The sequence below is a fragment of the Naegleria lovaniensis genome, assembly GCF_003324165.1.
Source record: "Naegleria lovaniensis strain ATCC 30569 chromosome Unknown tig043, whole genome shotgun sequence".
NCBI lineage: Eukaryota > Heterolobosea > Eutetramitea > Acrasida > Naegleriidae > Naegleria > Naegleria lovaniensis.
Genome location: NW_025407865.1, coordinates 45,146 through 68,122, shown reverse-complemented (window position 1 = coordinate 68,122; position 22,977 = coordinate 45,146). Strand labels below are relative to the sequence as shown.

The window sequence follows — 22,977 nt, the reverse complement described above, 5'->3', positions numbered from 1 at the left end:
TTTTTTGTTTTGTCTCTGTCGCAACAGAGTGAATTAGCTCGCACACCGTTTCATCAAGGAAGTTCCTTTGCTGCTCCCTTGTTATTGGAGATCATCACGCTGCCATACGACCATCGTCATCGTTTATTGTTTGCAAACCAACCAGCCATTATCAATTTGTTTAATTAGATCATAAATATGGATCCAGCACTCATCCCACAACACTCCAGTCATTCATCCAATTCCACCAGTTCTTCAAAGAAGAAGGGAAGACATCGTAAATTGGATTCTCTCACCTATGAAACCATCAGAGAGTATTTCGTGTATACTCAAACACAAGCAGCGAAGAAGGTATGTTGTTTTTACCGTTTCAAAAACCGTTAATGATCTCAACACATGATTTGACAACTTGTTTCAATCAATATGATGATGGTTGTACTACCAACACTAGCTCGGAGTATCAGTCTCTACTCTCAAGAGAAAGTTTTACAGTTTGGGATATGAGAACCGATGGCCCTACATTCGAACCGTAACTCCAAAGAAGAAGAAAGGCTCTCCTTCATCATCCAAGAGAAATCGTTCCAATGAAGATGGAGAGTCCTCTGAGGAACCCGAGTATTCTTCATCAGGTGAAGAGGAATTCTATGACTCACAAGAAGAACACGAAGCACCATCATTAGTGAGCACCAAGAAGAGAAAGTTGGTTTCTTCTTCCGAAAAAGGCCAACCAAAAGTTTTGAGCTTTTCAACCACTAGCGGGGTGATGAGAGTTCAAGAAGAACATCCTCAATCAAACACCATTTCTCCAACAACAACAGCAGATTCAGAGGAAGAGGAATACATTTCATCAGAGGAAGAAGAAGAGGATCAGCTCGTGATTCACGATGAAGAGGATGACAGTTCCAGCTATGAACGAAACGATGGAAAGCCTCATCGAGAAGGAGCAATGAAAAACAAAAAGACCATCCATGCAACCACCACGACTACAACAACAAACACACCTACAACTCACGAACTATACTTCCATCCAAATAATTCATCTTCTCGCTCTAACTTGTCTCTAGCCGAACAGCCCTCGTATCATCATCACCATTCATCCATGAATCATCACTATCTTATTTGCAATCCCGAAAACAGCAATGACGCCTTTTCAACTTACAACAAATACAACGCCTTCTCTCAATCCTACAACGAGCCAAATAGTGCCTCAAGTCAAAGCAACCGTCTATTCAACGAGGTTTCTAACCAAAGTCAAGACCAATTTCAAGATGATTTTCTTGCAGCCTCCATGCTGTGTCGGTTTGCATCAGAAAAAAGTTTGACAGCTGCCAATAGTGATGGAAGAACAAATACTGCACCATCATCTGGCAGCCATACAACCCACTTTATGAACTACCATGCACAGCCTTTGAAGAAACGTCTACCATCTTTCAGCGAGATTTCAAAGAATCTATATTCCAAACCACCTATTGTGAATAAGGAAGATTTAATCCTTGTTCCAATGAAAAATAATCATGGCGAGAATGGAAGTCGAGAGTAGCTTATGGATAATTAAGTTATTTAATAACAAATTGTAAACAGAAGAGCATCCTGTCTTAACGAGATTGCAATGTGATTATAGGCACCCATAATATTTCCTTAGATCATTAATGTTCGTGTGGCCTCTACTTTTTGCTACCACGTTTGTTTTACATGTTTCATTATAATAAACCCCAAATCCTCAATTCATTTCAACAATCACCAACACTCAATGCATTCTTCATTTTTGTTGAAGGTTCTGGTGCTGTAAAAAAATGTCTCAACAAAGGCAATTGCTCGATAAAATTAAGAGGAAGAAATCCTCGGATCATCAACCTCGGAATTTCAAAAACAAGAACGAAACCACAAATGAAACTTCTTTCGGAGATGTGGATCCTCGTTTTGCCATGATGCATAATGATCCCAAATTCTTACCCGTTGAAAAAAGGACAGTGATTAATGATCCACGTCTCTATGAAATTTTAGATCCATCCTTTACCATGCTGAAAAAGTCTAGAGATGCATCAGGAAGATTTAGAGAGCAAGCTATCAAGAACACTCTCAAAGATATTTATAATTTTGAAAAGGATCCGATGGCTCTTAGAGTAGCTAAATTGAAGCAAGCTAAAAAGGAAATGGAAGAAGAAGAGGGTAAAGAGGACCATGACAGCGATTATGACAGCGATGATTCCATTGAAGGAGCCAAAGAAATGCTCGGAAAGAACAATTCCGACAACAATTCTTCATCCAGGATCACTAAGGAAGATATCTTGGCTAGTGATGATGAGGATGAAAAAGAAGAGGATGAAGAAATCAGTTTTGATAAATTTTTGGAATCTCTAGAAGGAAGACCAGAATTAGAAAATGTTGAATGGAATGAAGAATGGGATGATCCCTATGATTTTGATGATGAAGATGCTACCATTTTGAGAGCAGTGGGAACGAGTGTAGATGAAGCAGAACCTGAAATTTTGCAAGAGCAACAAGACTTGTGGGATGTATGTAATTTTATATGTTTGATAATAATTCATTGTTTTTTAATGACATTGATTTTGTTGCTCAATGTGGATTAATTATTAACATTTATGAATAGAAATATGTCGAAGACCAAAAGGATATTAAAATGATTGAAGATGGCAATGAAACAAAGAGATTTGCAGTGATGAATTGCGATTGGAATCTTGTAGACAGTTCAGATCTCTATGTTTTATTTTCTTCAATGGCACCAAGCTCTGGAAGAGTAATCTCAGTAACAGTTTATTTATCAGACTTTGGTAAACAACAACTCGAATATGAGGCTATTCATGGACCTGGAAGCTTGCACTACACAGAAGAAGAAAAACGTACGTATTTTAAATTGTATTTAAATTGTATTTAATTTCGTCTCTCCTTTGATCACAAAACAGAAAAGGAAGAAGAGCTCAAGAAAAAAATTAAAGAAGCAAAGGAAGACAATAGAAAAAATCGTCTCGTGAAAAGAAGAGGCAAAAAGAATAGTGAAGATGTCAAACTAACTCAAACTGTAGAAGAAGCTGAGGGAGATACATCCATGTTAGATCCAGTGAAGGTTAGAGAATATGAATTGAGAAAGATGAAATACTATTTTGCAGTGGTTGAATGTGACAGCGTTCAAACAGCTGTATATTTATACAACGAATGTGATGGCTTTGAATTTGAATCCACCTCTGTCGTTTTGGATTTAAGATTTATTCCTGATGATATTTCGTTTGAAAAAAGACAAGTCAAGTAAGTGTTGATTTAGAGTGTAATTTAACTGTTCTTCTGAAAATTTTCGTTGAACTTCACAGAAATCAATGCACATCCATGCCAGCAGATTATACACCAAAGCAAAATATATATTCTAAAGCATTGAAATCTTCTTCAATTGATTTAACATGGGATGCTGACGATCCAGAAAGAGAAATTCTTAAGAAAGACTTTAAAGATATTAATGAGGAGGCCCTTATGAAATTTATTGCCAACTCAGATGACGAGTCGAGCTCTTCTTCCTCTGAAGAAGAAAATGATGAAGAAACTCCAAAAGATATTAAAGAAGATGAAGAAGACAAGCGTAGAAGAAAACAGGAAAAGAGGGAAAAGAAAAAAGAACAAAAGAAGAAATACAAAGATTTATTAAAATATGCCATGAAGAAAGAAAAAGAAAAGGAGCAACTATTAAATGGTGACGCTTCTCAAAATATGGAATTCGTTTTGCACGAGGGCTTGAAAGATACTATTCAAAAGGAAGTGGTCAACAAACAGAAAGAAAAAGAGAAAGTTGAAAATGAGACATGGTGGGAAACCGCAGAAAGAAGAAGAAAGGAAAAGAAAAAACAACAAAGAAAAGAGCGTTTGAAGAAAATCTTGAATTCTGATGGTACCACTCCTGGAGAAGATGAAGATGGGGAGTCTATCGATGAGGATGACTTGTTGGCTGAACAAAAGTTGAAGGAGAGAGAAAAGGAACGACAAAAGAAAAAGGAAGAAGAGGAAGAAAAGAGAAAACAAACTTTGGAAATTATCATGGCTGATTACAATGCAGAAAAAGGATTCGATATTAAGCGTGACACAGATAAGGAACGATCAAGACGAAGAAACAAAAATCCAACTTCTTCAAAGAAGGGTACCAAAGCTGAAGAAGCTCCCTTAATCATTGGAGATGAAAGATTTGGTGATGTTTTACTTGATCCTGACTTCCATCTTGACCAAACTCACCCTAAATATAAGAAAACAGAGATTACAGCAAAGATCATGGAAAAAAGAAGGGAAGAAAGTTTAAAAAGACAAGAAAAGGAGGAATCATTTTATGCCAACCAGCTCAAATCCAAGAAACGAAAGCTGTAATTGTCTGCCTATTCTCAGAGCCACAAAAATCCTTTTCAAATACATCAAATACTCTTACTGCACGTTATTCTTCTGTTAGGTCAATGAATTATTTATTATTTACAATTTTTCTCCAAATTCCTTTTAATTTCCAGCAGTCGTTCAATTAGTTCATCAACTTCATTAATCATCATTCGAGATCGATCTTGGATATTGTTTGATGGTTGTTCCTCTTCTGAAAAATCATCATAGTCTTGATCCTCCTCGTCCCATTCTCCTATTTCATAAAATGATTTAATTTTGTTAATAATTTTCGTTTTTTCATGCTTTCTCGATGATTTCATCTTGTTTTGTTTTTCAATTGTACGCCTTCTGGTATTTTCCATTGGAGAAGACGGCGATTCTAAACCAGATGAGTAAGGCGATGAAGAGAATCGAGTAGGTCTTTCAGCAGGTCGATCCGGTGAGGAACGTTCATCCAAGTTTGATCCATATTGATTAATATTCCATTCCTCAGTTTGTGCATCCCAATCAAAGTTATGATGAGAATTTTCATCTTGAATTGCATTACTTGTAGCAATAGCAGTATTGGTGACGTTGAATTGTTTATCGGTAGGTGTGACTTGAGATTTTTGATGATTCAGTTGCGATGAAGTGGAGGAAGTACTTTGGGGGTGGTGTTGAATACTCACAGAGTTTGCATTGTTATCGGCGCTTGTAGTAGCCATGGTGTTGTTGCTGACGATGAAGGAGGAGATGGGGTAATTAAAAGCGGGTGTGGTAGTGATAGTGGTGATACGACGATGATGATGATAAATTGGACAAGAATATTTAACCATAAGAAATTTGAAAAAGTTAGAGAGCAAGTAAATTGTCAAATATGAATAAATACAAATTAGGGAAACAAGTAACTTAGATCAGAAGAGGGAGAGAGAGCCAATAAGAAGAGAGAAAATATCGAGAGAGAGATGATATTACTGTTTGGCAAAATATGCCTCGGAAACTAGTTGGATGGAAAATTATAGAAAATAACTACAATGGTTGGAGCAGAGTCTCAAGACAGTAATGAGTTTGCCAAACGCACACAATGAATAGATGGTCTTTTTTGAGGAGACTTGTGCGGACTTGCCTATTGAGAAAAAATTACTACCAATTTAATAGGTTCTTTAGATTATGATCGTTCCGTATCGTACGTTCTTGTTGTTCCAATGATGATGAATGGGAGTGTACCTCTGTTCGGAATCTGTGTGCGCCTTGGCAGCACTTTTGTGATTTTTGGATTTTTTTTGAATTTTGTTTTAAAAATAGGACTGGGGCTTAATCGCGTGAAGTAAATGCCTTTGCAATTGTCGACATGAATAATCAAGGCACCTTAACGAAGATGATTTTGCTCAAGATAAATGTATGAAAGAGGGTTTGAATTCAAAGAGTAGCGCCACAAGTGTCAAAAAGCACTGAAAATCCATCATTGGACATCATATGAGTATCTTTAAAAAAATCAACATGGAAATTTGCATTCCATACATCCAGTTGAACGAGTAAAGAAAAGTATTGAAGGTGTATTTTGAAAATGACGTGCACACAACATCTTGTCTTCTTTGTAACCAACTGTTTCTGGATTTATTCATTCCAAGCCAATTATTGAGTTACATCCATGATCACATCATGATAGCCAAAATGCCCATGAAAACACAAAGCAAGATTTGATTCTTTAAAGTTAGCATGTAACCAAGCATCTTCGAATTGGCATTACTTGTCGATGGTGTTGCTCTCTTTGAATTGGATGTCTTTGGTTGGACTGGAGCGCTCGATTCGACTGGAATGACTGGAATACTTTCCAAGTGTTGTCTCATTCTCAATGGATCTGGATCTGGGTTGACACCTTCCACTTGCAATCCGACCACTTGAGATTGTTGAATATCACCTGGTGCAACAAAGGTATCCACATCTTCCTTCACAAATCGAATGTTATCAATTAAGAATTCTCGATAGACTCCTCCACTCACTAAGAATCCTACTCGTTGAATAGCGTTGAGTGAGGTTCGATTGGTGAAAGGTAAATCGGTCACTGGGATTCGAACCCGAGTCACTCTCGTATGATCCATCTTGAAATGTTGAACGTATTTGGGATCCACGGGAAGGCTCGTCGTGTCTCTCTGAGTATTGTCTCTCACTTCGGTAAAGTAGACATTCAATCTCAATTCTCCTGGAGTTAAAGCCTTTACAAAAAATTCATAATATTTGTAAACACTCAAATTAATGATATTGGCAGGATAACGTGGATCTGTGGGAGAAAAGACCTTTCCAAACACGGCACCTCCTCGTTGAAGACCAAAGAACAGAGAAGACTCTCCACAAATGGGTGCTGTCGTATAATTTCTACTTCCAATACTATAGACTCCCATAGCCACATCAGCACTATGGTTATAATAACTGAAATACCATCCTGTTTTTTGAGAAGGATCATTGGCTTCATTGTAAATATGATACGCATCAGGTGGTGCTGGATCACAAGGTTGAGCTGCAGCGACTGGTGGAGGTAATGAACACATGTATTCTCCCTTGGCATTGGTTTCTTGATTACAATACAAATGTCCTTTCAAATGACCATCTGGATATTCTGAGGTTGAGAGTTTGACAAAGAAACGACCTTTCAATACTGCTATAAGATCATCCACGGACAAATCTAAGGAGAATCTTGAAATGGAATAAGGTGAATATTTCACTCCAGGTTGACCCAAATATCGTTCCTCAACACCTGTTTTAGGATCACCCAAACCAAATTTCAATTCTTTTGCAACCAAAGTCAAATCATGATGCACGACAACATCCAATGTCTTCTTATTAGGTAATAAAGCAGCTAAAATCACTCCATTTCCACGAGCACCATTCACGACAGGTTTCAAAACACCTGCAAAACGATCCTCACGATGATACATTTTGGTAAAGTATTGTGCATTGGTTGGTAAATCATAACGATCCACACTACACACTCGATTAGGACATGTTGTATTGACATAGACATAGTTTCCATCATAGGAATAGAATGGGAATCCCCATCGTTCACTCCATCCTCTTCCAATTCGATTTCTCAAATACAAGTAGAGATGTTCACCCTTCTCATCATAATAATAAGTGGTTGGATCTTGAACTAATTCTTCCAATGAGTTCACTGGTCTCAATGGTTTTTCAACATTATTTGCAGTGGTGTAAATGTACAGTGAGGCTGTTCTTGGATATTGTAAAGTCACTACAATCCAATCATTGTTCATGGAACTTGGAATTCCAATTCGAAGGACAGGAGGAGTTGGCATGTTAATGACCCATCGAATAGCATAAAAGTTTCTCAAAATGACATTACTGTGCATGATATGGTCTGTGGTTTGTGAGGCTCTTGCTCCCAACACTGCACTTGAGACATTTCTGGTCAAGTCATGAACAATCATTCTTGGAATTCTTACACCTAGATTTGCCAATCTTGGATCAGAACCAAAAGGAGTCGTTGTAATAAATTCTCCTCCAATATTAGTAATCGAGAGTTGAGCATAACCTTCCAAAGAGACTGGACATGAATAACCTCTCCAATCGGGTTGAACGGAACATGCAGCATGAGTGAGAATGGAATCATTGGAAACGATCCATCCTCCTGGTTTGAGTCCTGTCGTAGAACCATCTAAATCTAATAAGGTAGTACCCTTATTGTTGTCATAGTAACCGGTATGGATGAAAACACGATTGGAATTTTCAAATTTCAAGTTACTGTATCTATTTAAAGCTATTTTGGGAATTAAAGATATTCAGTAAGTATAAAGAATTAATCATACAAATATTTCAACTTGAATAAGACTTACTTTGATGTTTGAATGGACCATCTGTCAATTGACCCAAAGCACCAGCTTGTCTCCACTTGTTAGGAACATAATTTCTAAAGGTCACATTGACAAGAATCTGTGGACCACCATTGTCATATCTTTAGAACACAATCATCATGTAAGTCAATTTTGTCACACCAATGAATGTTTCACAACAACGTACGTTTCATATCCTTTTAAGGTAGTTAAAGTAGTGGTTCCAGAAAAGTCTGGTCTTGATCTTCCTCCTTGATCAGTCGCTCTCCAAGGTTCTCCTGCATTATCTGTTTCAGCAGTAAATACAGAATCCATAATAATACTTGGTCCAGGTGGAGAATTCATGGCAATTCTATTGTCGAAGGATGAAATATTCTTGAATACCATTGGACCACCTCTTGCCCAAACTATTGAAATATTCATATCATTCAACACAAGTGCATTCAAAAATCAAAAAACCATAGTTGTTATCAATAATTATTCACATGTTTCTTGAAAAAAATTGAATTCTACTTACCTCCGTAACCTCTATTCTTGTAAGCAATTAAACTGTCAAACAATGCATCCACTGAACTTCCCGATGGATTTACATTATAACCATAAGGTCCCATTCTTGGTGAATAACCTGATAATTCTGTGGTACCATCTGGCTTTAACATGTCATCCACTTGAAAACCATTTCCATTCGAAGAGTGTGCTACATTGTATTTGAATTCACCCAATGGTTGACTTCTTGGTCGAATATAATAATTACTTATTCCATATTTGGCACTTGAAATACCTCCAACATTCAATGGCATGGTAAACCAAAATGGAAATCTTCCTCCCACTGCTGCATTCTTCACCCAAGTATTATTAGGATTGGTAATCCAAAAGACCGCAACATCATGATCGGATGGAATGATTTGAAGAGGATCTCCATTCGCGACAGGTTTTGGTCGAACTCCCAAATTCTGTTGTTTCAATCAACCACCAGTCATTGTTAGATACAAACAAATATTCGTTAGTTACACGAATAGTCCATTAACAATGTTCGATCATTAATATCATCTCATACTTACATGAATAAATTGATTTCCCATTTCACCACCATCTTCTAAAAAGTATTGATGTCCAAAACTATCAAAACAAACATTGTCTTGAATCAAGAGACCATTACTATCATGAACCACGACACATCTCTGGAAGGAATGATGAATGGAAGAATCCTTAATAAAGAATGGTTGTTCCTTGTTAAAGGATTGATCTGCCAACACATGGAAGTGAACACTATATCTTCCAAGAACACCTTTTTGACCCATTCGTGTGACTTCAATTCCTGAAATTTCAACTTGTTCCAACACTCGAATCATGAAATGACCACCAAATTGAGTGTTCAATGAAGAGTCATCTCCCTGGAAGACAATGTTTCTATTTAACACTGCAACTTCAGCACGAGCATAGTCTTTACCCCAATGAGTGAAATTGAGAGGTCGATCCAAGACAAAGGTTTTAGAGTTGATCACTTGCACAATGGTTCTTTCTTCATTCTTTGTTACATGAAAGAGAGAACAACATTCAAGATAGGTTCAATGGGAAAATGTTATTTGTAATTAGATAATCATTCAAATGGTTATGATTCATGAGAGTATTAGAAACAATGAACATACCTGATCTGGAAATGCGTTTGTCTTGTAGACATACATCCAAGATGGACCAGATCCTTTCGAGTTATCGATCAATTCACCATAATCTAATGGAAACAAGTATCATGGAATCCAATCATCATTATTCACCAAAATAGATGTGAAATTCTATTCCAACGACGATGTCATTTTAAACACCTCTACTACTTACCTGTACTTGTAATTAACAACTTGTCTCCAACTTTCCATTGAGTACTCTCCATGACTTGAATGGTACTATTTCCTTTCCAAGCAATCTCAGCAAGATTGGTCCAAGTAGGTCGATTCACATCTCCATACAATTGTAAATACGATCCACTCCATGCAACAAATCCCTTTGAACCACTCGCTGTGTTATCATAAGGATCAGAACCAATGACATTTTCTGTGGTTCGGTTACCATAGAAAGTAATGACAATTTTACTGGTGATTGGACATGTAGCAGAACCAGCAATGAATTTGGCACCACTTTTCACAAGAATGTATTCCACATTGAGTTTCAAATTGACATTGTCAAAGATCAATTCACCTCCACGTTCTACAGTGATGGAACGAAGCAAGACACCAGGTGATTGATCGACCTTGACAGGTTGAGTGATTTTCAGATCTGCGTTGGCGACATTCCACTGTGGAAGTGAAGATAACAAGATTAAACCACTTTGTGTATGTGGACAAGAAGTTTGTCCATACACCACTGTCTGAGTCGTGAATACCCATGACAGCAACAGCATGAGTATGCACGCCACAAGCCATGTCATGCGCTGATACATGTGGAAGGCTCGAGATCGGACCATCGATGCTTGTGTAGTTTTTTTTGGATGAGGATGGAGTAGTGTTGTGGTCTGTTGGTTTCAACTTGAACTATTTGGCAAGATCTTAAAGTTGAGGCAAGAGATCTCTTTTCATCGTGTTTGGACACCATGGTGTTGATTGGTGAGGGAAAACGAGGCGTTATTCGCATGTTTGGTGTATGCTCGTCATCATCCTCAAGGATTCGTGTCTCCAACTAGCCACTTATTTTGTTCACTTCCCTTGTGACGTATGGATAACCAACATGGAAGATTTGTGAATTTTTTGTTCACCCTTACTTTCAAGAATGGTTCAACTTCAAGATTGTAAAGAGTGGCTGGCAACTTGAATTTTGGTCCTCGCTGTATGTCTTGTCCATTCCCGCTAATAGGGCAAAAGAGAAAGGTCAAATGATCAATGATACAACATGCTTTATATCATTACACCCAGTATCCTACAAGAAATGTCATGATCGAAATGATTCCAATAACAACACTCTTCCACGGTTTAGTAATTGCACGAGCATCGGAAGTTCTTGCAGTTCCGTTACTTGATTTTGGATTGGAGGATGGTTTAGGCAGTGAGGAAGGTTGTGGTGGCTGAGGAGGTTGAGGTGGTTGTGGAGGCGCAAACGTTCTTGGATATACCTTGAAAGAACGATAATTGACTCTCAAATCAAATTTGTCATAAATTGAGGAGCGTGTGAATTCCCAAGTTTCTGGACCGTTCGGATACATGGTGGTAAATGAACTAGCACAGGTTGCTGCAATGGCATAAAATCCTCCAATATTAAATTGATCCACTGCTGATAAGGACCTATCGTTTTGAAGAAGATCATTTTGGGTTTTAAATTCAGCCCATGAGGTATACCAAGTGAGATTCGAGTCCATGACATAGGCCCAGTAATAACCCATATAACGAGGATCATAGTTTGGAGCTCCAACATGAGTGGTAACCACTTTGTGATACTCCTTCAAAATTTCATGAGTTGGAAATCCTAAATCTCTCATCATGCCTAAAATAGTAATCATGAAAAATTCTTGCCATAACGATGCTTGTTTCGAGTTTGTATCACGAGTCCAAAATCTTAATGGAGACCATACAAAAGCAGTGTTTTTAACTGCCCATTGTCTATTTGGATGATTTAAAAACATGGTGTTATTCACTCCTCGTTGACCTTCCCAATACGCAATGGCATCTTCAACCATTTGTGTGAAATAGACTTTTTCATGAGAACCATCGGGAGATAAAAGTGCTGCATAACAACGAGTACGGAATGTCCAGGCTTGTCCTCGACTTGTTCGTTGATACCTCCGTATCCTGTCATACCTCTTCCGTATTGACCATTATTAATTCTCATGACTCCACTGGCAGCCCATAATTGTAAAGATTCCAAGTAATACGAGTCACCTGTTAAAATATAAGGAATGGAGAATGCATCAGGTTGATGAGCACCATCGAATACCCAATTCTTTGTATTTGGTAATTGAGGAACATTAAGGGCACCCATATATTTTCCTGCATTATCAGGGAACCATAAACCAGGATGTGCATTCAAAGAAATGGGTTTACCAATAGCTGATACTGTTTGATTTCGATCAAATTTGAGTTGAGCATCAACTTCACGAAAATGACTCTTCCAACCTCCTGCTAAATCAGCACTGACAAGAGAAATTTCACGATAACGCCAATCTCCCAATGTCAACCATGCATGAACGAACTCTGGCATGATTCCAATGTCATCTCTCATACCTGTTTGAGGCATGTAAGGTGTCCAAATACCTGCTTCCATCACTCCTTTTGGTTTTTTTAACCAATACGAGTAATAGTTTGCAATTTGGCTCTCTGTTTGGGTATTGTTTTTAGGATAGTTTGGAATGAAATAAGTGGCACTCAAGTAATCGAGATTGTAATTGAAATTCACTCGAGATTCAGGTTCTCCTCCAAACCAAAATATTTTCGTCCATCTTCCTCCAAACAAATGTTGAACATCATTTTGAGAATAAACTACAGTAGAAGATGTTGCATAACCTTTCGAAATGGTCACATTGTACAATACATCTTGTAAGGTGTCTAAATTGGAATTTTCCAAAACAGTGATCTAACTCTCAAACGTTGAATGGTTCTCCAAAATTCATAATAAAAAATTGGTCGAAAAGATTTAGGACCACCATTCAAACCAAAATCTGCCTTTCTGGTGATATGATCCACAACAACGAGTTCACATCGAATGGAACCCTGATTGATGTTCCAATAATACAAATTTTGTGAAATTAAAGTTCTTGCACTGACTGTGGAGGTTGCAGTTCCATTTCCACTCAAACTAATGGACACATCAGCATCTGGTAATGCAGTCAATATTTCAGAGATGGTACATGGAGTTGATGATGCACTTTTCACAACTGGAACAAACGACAAGGTTGCATTTCCTCCTTTTTCTACTTTTGGTAAAACTGCAGAGAGGACTGCAAAACGAACAGATCCGTCTTCATAGCGAGTGGTAATATCTGCTTGTGAATCAATCTGTACTCCATTCAATTTAAGGCCAGGAACGTAACCAGGTGGAATTTCTCCCTTCAAGAATGGTCTACCAATTTGAAGAGGATAATTTGAGAGTCCATTTTGTGAAACATCTGAAATGTTCACAGTGTTTGAAAAGTCATACTCTGAGAAGGTGTCAAACGTATTTTGCATATTCCACATGGTAGCATGACATGGAGTGGCATAGATTCCAACCACAAGGATCATGATTAACACTGAGAATGTCCACAAAGAAACTATGTTCATGAGGGTAACCACAACATCAACATTAATGATGCACAACAATGATCATCATGTTCGGTTGTACATGTAGCATGCATATTCAATAACGACAAGGATGCATCAACAACAAATTGCCTTTCAAAATTGCTTACCTTTGTGAGACGAGACATGTTGCGCCTCTCGAACAATAAAATGAAAAGACGACATGTTGCGGTAATTTTTTTAATGAAAACATCAAGTCTTCGCCAGTTATTTAACGACAAAACTGATTCAGTACACGAGTTGAATGTTAAGCAGAACTTAACATCTATGATTCGCAAGCACGTTCAAACTTGTGTCATCATAAATCAACAACACTTTCGATGAACAATGCTTGACCCATCCTCTTCATATTCTTCCTTAGAGATCCACATGGATTGAAAGGTAGACATGGAACCCAACATCGAACCTCCAATCCATGAAGAATAATTTCGAAGGGGAGGAGCCACAACCTTAACTCTCATGGTCGAGTCATTGACCAAATGGATTAATTCTTTTGTGATTCGGTCAGCTATTCCATTAAACATGGTGGAACCACCAGACAGGAGCACATTCTCATACAACTCCTTTCTGATTGGACAATCACAATTTTGGATCGAGCTGAAAATCATTTCATGAATACCAGCGGACTCGATCCCAATCAAATTTGGATGAAACAACACTTCAGGACATTGAAATCTTTCAACGCCAACAGTAATAACAGAACTACCGTCAGGTAATTCATAGTGCTTGTCCATGGTGGTTGGATTCTGCTGAGATTGTTTCATTTCATTTTCAAAGTCTAAGGCGATATAACATAATTGTTCCTTAATATCTCTAAGATGTTCTCTCTCAGCCTTGTCATGATGAAAAGAATAACCACGTTCCATGAGTAGTTTTTCCAAATAATCATCCAAATCTTTACCAGCCACATCCAATTTCGAAATTCCATGAGTCATAGCATATCCTTCAAAGATTGGAACCGTATGCGAGACTCCGTCACCCGAATCCAATACAACTCCAGTGGTACTTCCAGATGCAAATAAGGACATGACTGCTTGAACAGCTACGTACAAGGCTGGAACCGAGAATGTTTCAAGCATGATTTGAGTCATCTTCTCTCGGTTGACTTTTGGATTCAACGGAGTTTCGGTGAGAACGACTGGATGTTCTTCCGAAGAACTCCCCAACGCTTGATCAAAGGTGTAGTGCCAAATCCTTTCCATGTCATCCCAATGGATAACAAGTCCTTGTTGGATGGGATATTTCATCTCAAGATCAACCTTGTCTTTCTTTCTTTTCATAGCATCATCTCCCACAAAGACATCATGATTTCCTGAGCCGCTTTTACGTCTTGCAACTATGGACGGGAACACACTTGTAGGCATGTCATTTGAGGCGAAGCCAGCCTTGCACATACCACTTCCGCAATCGATAACGATCGCTTGTTGTTGGTAATGAGGTTTGAACATGGGAAAGTTTTTTTATGGAATCAAACCTGTAAGATAGCTGCTGATTTATCTCTTCCGGGGTGATGAACAAATTACGACATTTTACAACCTACCTCTCTTACTTCCCATGTGATAAACTTCCTTAATTGAGAGTCAAATAAATATCAAATATCCCATCGTGTATAACGATATGAAAAATTGTCCTGTGAGAAGGCTAAGGAAATGAAAACCTGCTGCCGCATCATTTTTTTATTGTCCTTTATGTCCTAAGGGCATAGTGCGCTTTTAAAAAATGAATGAATAGAAGCCTCACTTGCAACGACATCTTGCTCATCATAAAAACAATATTGATCATCAGTATTGACTGAAACTGAACTGAAAATATATTACGATCACAACGCTTATAAAAGAACACAATCAAAAATGTCTGCTTCCGATTCAACCACCAATGAGTCAGTTCCTACCAAAATTCCATTCAGTAAATATGTTCGTTTCGGAAATTCTGGATTGAAAGTATCTCCATTGTGTTTTGGATGTATGACTTTTGGATCTTCCAAATGGCAACCATGGGTTCTTGAGGAAGAGGAATCACTAAAGCTTTTGAAAAGAGCCTTTGATTTGGGAATTAACTTTTTTGATACTGCAAATACTTACAGCAATGGTGAGAGTGAGAGAATTTTGGGTAAATTCCTCAAACTAAATAATATTTCAAGAGAAGAAGTGGTGATTGCCACCAAAGTGTTTGCACCAGTGGACAAGACAGGTCAACAAAAGTTGAATTTGCAAATTCCAAGAGATCAGCTCGTACCAAATACTTTTGGATTGTCAAGAAAGCACATTATGCATGCTGTTGAGGATTCTTTGCAAAGATTAGGCGTTGATTGTAAGTTTTTTGTTCACAACAGTGATGATCTTACTATTCCCAATTTAATAATTTTGATTTCTGATTTTCTTCTTTCTCAAGACATTGATTTGTATATTATTCACCGTTGGGATAACAATACTCCAATTGAAGAAACTATGGAGGCATTGCATGATCTTGTCAAAGCTGGAAAGGTCAGATACATTGGTGCCTCGTCCATGTGGGCATGGCAATTTGCAAAGGCTCAACACATTGCTGACAAGAGAGGATGGACCAAATTTATTTCCATGCAAAATCTCTATAATCTATTATATCGTGAAGAAGAACGTGACATGATTCCATTGTGTAAAGATCTTGGTGTCACTGTCACTCCTGGTCGCCTCTCGCAAGAGGTGTTTTAGCAAGAGCTCACGACTTTGCTGAGAGCAATTCCATTACTGGAACCACAAAAAGAGCAAACACAGATTACTTTGCAAAGGTATTTGAAAACAATTTAACTGAAGGCGATAAAGAAATATTGAGAAGAGTTTCAGAATTGGCCAAAAAGAAGAATTGCACTCCAGCACAACTCTCTCTGGCTTGGGTGTTGCACAAAGATTTTGTCTCTTCACCTGTGATTGGTTCAAGTACCGTTGAGAATATTGAACTTAATGTTGCAGCCATTCATATTGATTTGACTCCAGAAGAAGTGAAATATTTAGATGAACCTTATACTGCAAAGGCAGTGGCAGGAAACTTGCAATAACTTTGTGAACCATGTAGTTGATCACGTGAGGTTGATTTCTTTTCAATAAATTAATAATTGTTGCATTTCTTTACAAGATGTCACATTTGGTGTTAAAACAACATGAACATTTTTGTTTTGGTATTAATCCAATGCAAAGCTAGTCATTATTCTCTTGAAACAAACAAAACAAAAAAAATGCTTCCTTCATCGAATCAATCCACATCTTCAACTCCATTGATTCAGGTTCAAAATTATAAAATCCCATACTGGGGAGTTGGAGGCTCTTCGCAAGATCTTGATGTGGACTCAACCAGTAGCAGCACTAACAACACGATCGGATCATCATCTTCTTCTTCCGATCAACCACCACAAATACCAACCACTCATCCACAACACTCGCAAGTCAAATTTCCATACTATCTTGAAGTCATCAAAGAAGGAGAATTACTTGAAGATGAGAATATTGATATTTCAAAACAATCGTATTATGTGTTCGGAAGACAACAAGACATGAGTCATGTTCTATGTGCTAATAATAGTATTTCAAGACAACATTGTTTGATACAACATGCCAAGAATGGAAGAGTTTATTTATATGATCTAGGAAGTGCTAATGGAACGTTTTGGAATAATAGAAAACATCAATGTAAGCCTCATCGATTTATTCCTCTATGGTTAGGAAATTCATTTACGCTTGGAATGAGTTCTAGAAGTTATGTATTAAGTGTTAAGGAAGGTTATGAAGATTCTGTTCGAAAACTCGAAGAAGATTTACGAAAGAGAAAAACATTGTTTGAAATTAAAAGTGAAAAGAAAAAAAAGAATGCATCGACAGAAAAGAAACGAAAAAATTATGATAGTGAAGGTGAGGAAATCTCAGAAGATGAATTACCAGAAGATTACGATGAAAATGAAGATAATAGAAATAAGAGGTTGAGAATTGAAGATCAATTAACAAGTGAATGGTTTGAATTTAATGAAAGAGAATTTTATGATGATACTTTTAACAAACAAAAGAAATCGATGAGTTCATCAAGTTCATCATTCATCATGGATATGAAAAACCATCCACTTTGGAAGGTCTTGTTGAGAAACAAGAACAATTGAAATTACATTTAACAAATTTGAAAAAAGAATTGGAAACAGAAATTCAAATGATTCAAGATCAACAACAACAACAACATTCCAATACATCCAATGAAGGAGAAGAAGAAGATGAATTTGAAAAATATATGAATAGCATTAATTCTAGTCTCATCTCTCAGAATACTGAAAAACAAAAACAATTAGAAAAAGAAATTAAAGAACTTGAAGAAGAATTATCGAAAATTCAAGATGCCATCACAAAAGCAAAACCTTCTACTCAAAGTGCGAAAGATCGAAAACAATTTGAAAGAGATGCTGAAATTATGAGAGATCGATTGACGAGGGATATGTTTTTAAAGCAATCATCACCACAATCCGATTCTGTTAATAGCGGAACTTCTAATAAGGTTGACTAAGCGAGCACTAGTAATCTGTTGTTTCTCTGTTGTTACAATGACAGATAATTGATGCATATTTTATACTCTGCATTTAAATTTAAATATAAATTATTTCAGTTTTCGTTCCAAGTAAAAAAATTGGTTTTAAGTTGCCTCAATAACATTGTTGAGGAATATTTATTGTAAATGGTCAGACTTGATTTGTTGCTTGTTTTGAAGGAGTGCGCTCCTGAGAAGCAAGTCGTTGTAGTTCATCAATTCCCGTATGCTCTGCTAACCCAAACCGAGAAACGTCATCATCAAGAGCCAATGGTCAAAGTGAAGCATTACTTTACCATGTCTTGTGAAGATTGGACCAAATACCTTCAACAGGAATTCATTCAGGAAGGAGATCCCGAATTCATCACCGAAACTTATCAAGACACGTTGGATCAATCTTATATGACTGCAAATGTTTGGATGAAAGTTGTTGAAATTGAAGACAAACCAACATCCATTTCCCTCCAACACTCTACACTACTTTCCATCCATAATGAAAGTATTTCCTTTCTCACAATTACATGCAAAGAACAACAAATTTCTTCGGAAAACATGTTGTTGTTTTTCTTTGCCAAGTCATTTCTAACTCAGATTTGCAACAAGTCCATTGAAATCAAATGTGGAAGAATAAGATACCGTTCTAAAAATTGTGAAGAAGTCAAACTGACCTGTGATCAAGTGGTGTTTAGTAAGGATGAACGTGAGCTTCCAATGGCTATTTTTTCACTACATGGAGAAGTTCCAAGGTCAAAGCTTTGTGAGTTGTTCCAACATAGTATTCCAACTCAGATTAAGATCGAATCAAACCATGTAGAAGTAAAATCATAGAGTACCTGTTTAGAAATGAGCAAGAGGTTTATAATAGACTTATTGACAACAACAACATTGTTGATGGGAACGTTGAATATAGCTCAATCTATTTTGTACCAGAAGAGCAAGAGTTGAAACCAATGGATAAAAAAGAATTTCTGGAGTTTCATAAAAAGACCATACGAAAATAAATAATGGAAATGGTGTTTAAACATTCTTCAGACCATCAATAATTGAGTAATAATAGTAGATAGTGTGAAGTTTTCTAACCATTAAGGTGAGGAGTATTTGTTTGTGCTTGTATACTTTCTTGAAAGAACATGTTGCACGATCCCAGTAATCCAAATTTTCGTGTTAGTTATTATATCGGTCAATTTGTGTTACACGAGGCACAGCTACACGACATTGTTCATCGGTGATGGTGTTGATGATGATGATGTATTATTTGTGGAGGTCATGACTTTAGGACCAAGCAGAATGCGATTCAATCTCAAAATTTGTCTTGATGTAATTGTTTGTGGAGGAGATTCATGGGGGTTATGATGATTTGTTGAATGTTGCTGTTGTTCGACACACAATGCAGTGTCCATGAGTAGAGTTTCAAACTTTCCTTCAAATACAAAGTTATCAATTTTTACAATTGGTCTTTCCGTCTCCAAACCAATGACAGAGTAATTTTCTAAATGTAAATTTTCGATGAGATTGAAATCGGGAATATCAAATACAATATAAATATCATCATATTCATCATTGTTGTCGTTGGTTGATGTTTCCATTTTTTCTTTCATAAAGCCTTGCTGCACAAACTCAACATGAAAAGCCTCGGCCGTATCCTTCCGAGTCTATTCTTCTTTGATCCATTTGATAGTACAACAAAGTACCATCTCCATCAATGAAACACATAACAATACCATCCAATGGTTCAAATTGTTGTTGTTCTTTTCGGATGGATTCAATCAATTCATGATAATGCCGAATACTCATCATACCCGAATGACCTGACATGGTAATTGGTACAATTACATAATATTTAGGCTCACAGTGAATATCGTTGAGAGATTTCAACTCACTCAAATCATTAATACCGGACATGTTTGGAATATTAAAGAGCGCATAGAGATAGTAAATGGTGAACGGTGAGGAAGAGGGAGCATGATGATTGAATGAGTAGGAATGAATAGAAAGCACACGATTAAATTCTTGTCTTGGAATCTTCTTGACAAAAACAATATCTAAATAAATTAAATACAATGAATAGGCTTGTTGCTCATCACTCTGTAAATTAAATTGATTTTTGAAGGTTTCAAATGAAAAGTTTAGACTTGTATTATTGGATGAAGAAGAATGTTCTGAAGTGTTGTTCATTATTGCTTGGTGATGATGAGGGTGGTTAGACCCTGATGATGATTCCTTCAACGATGATGAGCTCATCACAATAATTGTTTGAAAAAATAATTGATGAAGTTCGGGAATGATTCAACGTCTTATTCAAAGTGATTACTTTTCGAAAGGAGTAGTTGTGGATGATGCGAATCAGAACAGTGGTAACAACAACACTACCTCTCCAACAACATTATCAGACAAACAACACAACACTCCGTTATTGAATACGCAACAAGTAGAAGCCTCCTCTTCCGGCACTCCTTCCTTACAAATTCCAAATAACAATTCAACCACTACTACTGCTACTACTAATACCTCTTTATATTCTCCTCCGAGTAATATTTCATTATATTTTCAATATATTGCCAATCTTGATTTCATTCAAGCTCATACTCTCATTCGTAACTATCAAGAATTGAATCAACCTCAAAAATTAGGCTCTCTTCATTCATCTTCCTCTACTCCCTATTCATCAAGTACTCTCTCTAAATATAAACAAAATGAAGAGGAAGTGATTCAATCCTTAAAAAGATTTATTCAATGCGAAACACTTTATTACGATGCCAATTATTCACCCAATGAAAAACAAGATTTACATTCATTATATTCATTATTGAGCAGTAATTTATCATTAATTGCAATGAATGCTCCTTATGAATATTTGAGTAATTCCAATAACAATGGATCTTCAAATAGTCCTTATATGGACATGCATCATTCACAATCCATAGATCAAATTCATTCTTCCCATGATCATTTATTAATGATGATGTCCATGATGGATCAAACACAATCAGGTCATATGGATACAATGAATGCAACAAGTAGTGTTGTAGATTATATTGTTTACAAAATGGGATCATCCCTTTCTCCTACCACATCTTCTTCTTCTCATTATTATCATCAATTGACTCTTATTGATAAGGAATTCATTCTAAGCAAACAAATTATTAAGGATTTTAGAATGCTCATTCAACTACGATTAGAAATTATTGCCTTTTATAGAATATTATCAAGATACAAACATCCACCTAAATATGATAATTATGTTAGAATTATTAATAGTTTAAAATCTAAATATATTAATAGAATTGGTCATCAATTCTTTGAAAGGATTGTACAAAATATTAATATGGAATTGAATACACTGATATCATTATTTGAATGTGAATATAATATATGTAACTATAAATATAAGGAAAGTGTATTTACCATGTGGAAGACGAAACATTTATTTAAACAATGGAATGAATTATTTTATAAATGGAAAATAGAAATGAATGAAATACAATCTCACTATTGGACACAACCTCAAAATTTTGGTATAATGACAACGACAACAACAACACCATCACGAGGAGATGCAATCTCTAACTTGTCCTCTGTGGCTGCTATGAATACACCTTCAATTATGGTACAGCCACCTCATATGGGAAATATTTCCAATCATCATTTACCAACGAGCCATGAAAGCCTTTCTTTAGAAACAAGTGCAACTTCAAGTACTACTAGTTTGAAACAAGTCAATTCTCTCCATACTACCACGAATATGAATACGAATACTACTACTTCAAACACCATAAACACAAATACTATTACTCCAACTACTACCAATACCAATACCACCAACAATACCACCACAATGAAATCATCTCAAGTAGATGATTCATCTCCAAATAATTTAAACAAAACTAATTTATTCAAATGGATGACCATGATATTTGGATTTAGTCAATCGAAATTTACATTTATTTTTCATGATATCATTACCAATCAATCCAGTATGATTGTTAATAATTTATTGAATCATCATACCAATGGTACAATGAATGATCATCATTCACCTCTCATTCCACCCTCACTAGCAGTGGATTATATTCAATGGATTCAATCATTTAATGAAATTGTAAAACCAGAATCCGTGTGTTTGATTTATAATGCCACACATGATCATTTAGATACAACACCAATTTTAGAAACAGATCCTGAAAAGGGATATGTGATGAGAATTCGAAGTCAAGAAAATACTGAAGATTTATCATTGAGTGGAATTAAATTATATCCATGTGTGTTTCATTATCCAACAACATTTATTCAAGAAGGAAGTAGTGGTGGTATTGGGGGTGGTATGAATAGTAGTAGTACAGGTATTGGTGGTGGTATGAATAGTAGTAGTGTTAGCAGTGGTATTGGGGGTGGTATGAGTAGTAGTAGTAGTGGAAATGGTACTCACTCTCAAAGTAACAGTCATACCACGAATAGTACTACCACTCCCATAACAACAACATCAATACCAATATCAACAACAACAACATTGGAAACCACTGCCACTCCAGAACGAAAAATTACCAAACAAACACTCATGTACACGTATTGGCCGAACCTTTTATCACTCATTATGGAGAATGGATCTGATCTTGAAGTGGCTGAAGAAGCGTTTTATTTTACAGATCCAAAAACATTTACTACTTATTATTTGTGTATGGTCACTCCAAAATTGTATTTGGCAAGTATTGTGATCAAACCAACATCAAAGGATCATCAAATAGCACTCAAGTTTATGGCACAAATGAATAATTTTATTAGAAATAGAAAGGTATTCAATTACTTGACATCGGTCATACCTCAACAACCTCAATCATCGAATGGTAAGAATCATTCAGTGTCCTCACAAGCATCACCACATAGTTCCATGAAAATGACAAGTCCATCGAAATCAGCCTCCAAGTTTTCTCTTTTTGGAGGATCGAAGAAAAAGTAAAAGAATTGCTTGTATTTATTAGGGCAAGTGCAGTGTTAAATATGAGTGTTGTTGTTAA

The 22,977-nt window shown here is 36.5% G+C and overlaps 12 protein-coding genes across 12 annotated transcripts; 6 read left to right on the top strand and 6 right to left on the bottom strand.

Moving 5' to 3' along the window:
* Window positions 1-177: 177 nt before the first annotated feature.
* On the top strand, window positions 178-1,519 carry C9374_010446 (uncharacterized protein; the record flags this gene model as incomplete). The annotated part of the gene is made up of 2 exons (XM_044685991.1): window positions 178-330; window positions 431-1,519. 2 exons carry the CDS (start codon window positions 178-180, stop codon window positions 1,517-1,519), a joined length of 1,242 nt encoding a protein of 413 aa, XP_044543876.1.
* A 253-nt stretch (window positions 1,520-1,772) lies between these two features.
* C9374_010445 (uncharacterized protein) lies at window positions 1,773-4,341 on the top strand (the record flags this gene model as incomplete). The annotated part of the gene is made up of 4 exons (XM_044685990.1): window positions 1,773-2,495; window positions 2,591-2,840; window positions 2,904-3,243; window positions 3,306-4,341. 4 exons carry the CDS (start codon window positions 1,773-1,775, stop codon window positions 4,339-4,341), a joined length of 2,349 nt encoding a protein of 782 aa, XP_044543875.1.
* Window positions 4,342-4,436: 95 nt separating this feature from the next.
* Window positions 4,437-5,048, bottom strand: C9374_010444 (uncharacterized protein; the record flags this gene model as incomplete). Its single annotated transcript, XM_044685989.1, has 1 exon — window positions 4,437-5,048. The coding sequence occupies one exon, from the start codon at window positions 5,046-5,048 to the stop codon at window positions 4,437-4,439; it is 612 nt and encodes a 203-aa protein (XP_044543874.1).
* A 930-nt stretch (window positions 5,049-5,978) lies between these two features.
* Window positions 5,979-10,626, bottom strand: C9374_010443 (uncharacterized protein; the record flags this gene model as incomplete). The annotated part of the gene is made up of 7 exons (XM_044685988.1): window positions 5,979-8,095; window positions 8,172-8,290; window positions 8,356-8,575; window positions 8,686-9,121; window positions 9,230-9,697; window positions 9,818-9,900; window positions 10,005-10,626. 7 exons carry the CDS (start codon window positions 10,624-10,626, stop codon window positions 5,979-5,981), a joined length of 4,065 nt encoding a protein of 1,354 aa, XP_044543873.1.
* A 435-nt stretch (window positions 10,627-11,061) lies between these two features.
* On the bottom strand, window positions 11,062-13,591 carry C9374_010442 (uncharacterized protein; the record flags this gene model as incomplete). The annotated part of the gene is made up of 4 exons (XM_044685987.1): window positions 11,062-11,876; window positions 11,951-12,722; window positions 12,914-13,398; window positions 13,537-13,591. The coding sequence occupies 4 exons, from the start codon at window positions 13,589-13,591 to the stop codon at window positions 11,062-11,064; spliced, it is 2,127 nt and encodes a 708-aa protein (XP_044543872.1).
* A 140-nt stretch (window positions 13,592-13,731) lies between these two features.
* Window positions 13,732-14,874, bottom strand: C9374_010441 (uncharacterized protein; the record flags this gene model as incomplete). The annotated part of the gene is made up of 1 exon (XM_044685986.1): window positions 13,732-14,874. One exon carries the CDS (start codon window positions 14,872-14,874, stop codon window positions 13,732-13,734), a length of 1,143 nt encoding a protein of 380 aa, XP_044543871.1.
* A 402-nt stretch (window positions 14,875-15,276) lies between these two features.
* Window positions 15,277-16,460, top strand: C9374_010440 (uncharacterized protein; the record flags this gene model as incomplete). Its single annotated transcript, XM_044685985.1, has 3 exons — window positions 15,277-15,736; window positions 15,818-16,090; window positions 16,180-16,460. The coding sequence occupies 3 exons, from the start codon at window positions 15,277-15,279 to the stop codon at window positions 16,458-16,460; spliced, it is 1,014 nt and encodes a 337-aa protein (XP_044543870.1).
* Window positions 16,461-16,637: 177 nt separating this feature from the next.
* C9374_010439 (uncharacterized protein) lies at window positions 16,638-17,944 on the top strand (the record flags this gene model as incomplete). The annotated part of the gene is made up of 2 exons (XM_044685983.1): window positions 16,638-17,400; window positions 17,460-17,944. The coding sequence occupies 2 exons, from the start codon at window positions 16,638-16,640 to the stop codon at window positions 17,942-17,944; spliced, it is 1,248 nt and encodes a 415-aa protein (XP_044543869.1).
* Window positions 17,945-18,235: 291 nt separating this feature from the next.
* C9374_010438 (uncharacterized protein) lies at window positions 18,236-18,793 on the top strand (the record flags this gene model as incomplete). The annotated part of the gene is made up of 1 exon (XM_044685982.1): window positions 18,236-18,793. One exon carries the CDS (start codon window positions 18,236-18,238, stop codon window positions 18,791-18,793), a length of 558 nt encoding a protein of 185 aa, XP_044543868.1.
* A 377-nt stretch (window positions 18,794-19,170) lies between these two features.
* C9374_010437 (uncharacterized protein) lies at window positions 19,171-19,551 on the bottom strand (the record flags this gene model as incomplete). The annotated part of the gene is made up of 1 exon (XM_044685981.1): window positions 19,171-19,551. One exon carries the CDS (start codon window positions 19,549-19,551, stop codon window positions 19,171-19,173), a length of 381 nt encoding a protein of 126 aa, XP_044543867.1.
* Window positions 19,552-19,582: 31 nt separating this feature from the next.
* C9374_010436 (uncharacterized protein) lies at window positions 19,583-20,140 on the bottom strand (the record flags this gene model as incomplete). Its single annotated transcript, XM_044685980.1, has 1 exon — window positions 19,583-20,140. One exon carries the CDS (start codon window positions 20,138-20,140, stop codon window positions 19,583-19,585), a length of 558 nt encoding a protein of 185 aa, XP_044543866.1.
* A 106-nt stretch (window positions 20,141-20,246) lies between these two features.
* On the top strand, window positions 20,247-22,919 carry C9374_010435 (uncharacterized protein; the record flags this gene model as incomplete). The annotated part of the gene is made up of 1 exon (XM_044685979.1): window positions 20,247-22,919. One exon carries the CDS (start codon window positions 20,247-20,249, stop codon window positions 22,917-22,919), a length of 2,673 nt encoding a protein of 890 aa, XP_044543865.1.
* Between the last annotated feature and the right edge of the window lie 58 nt (window positions 22,920-22,977).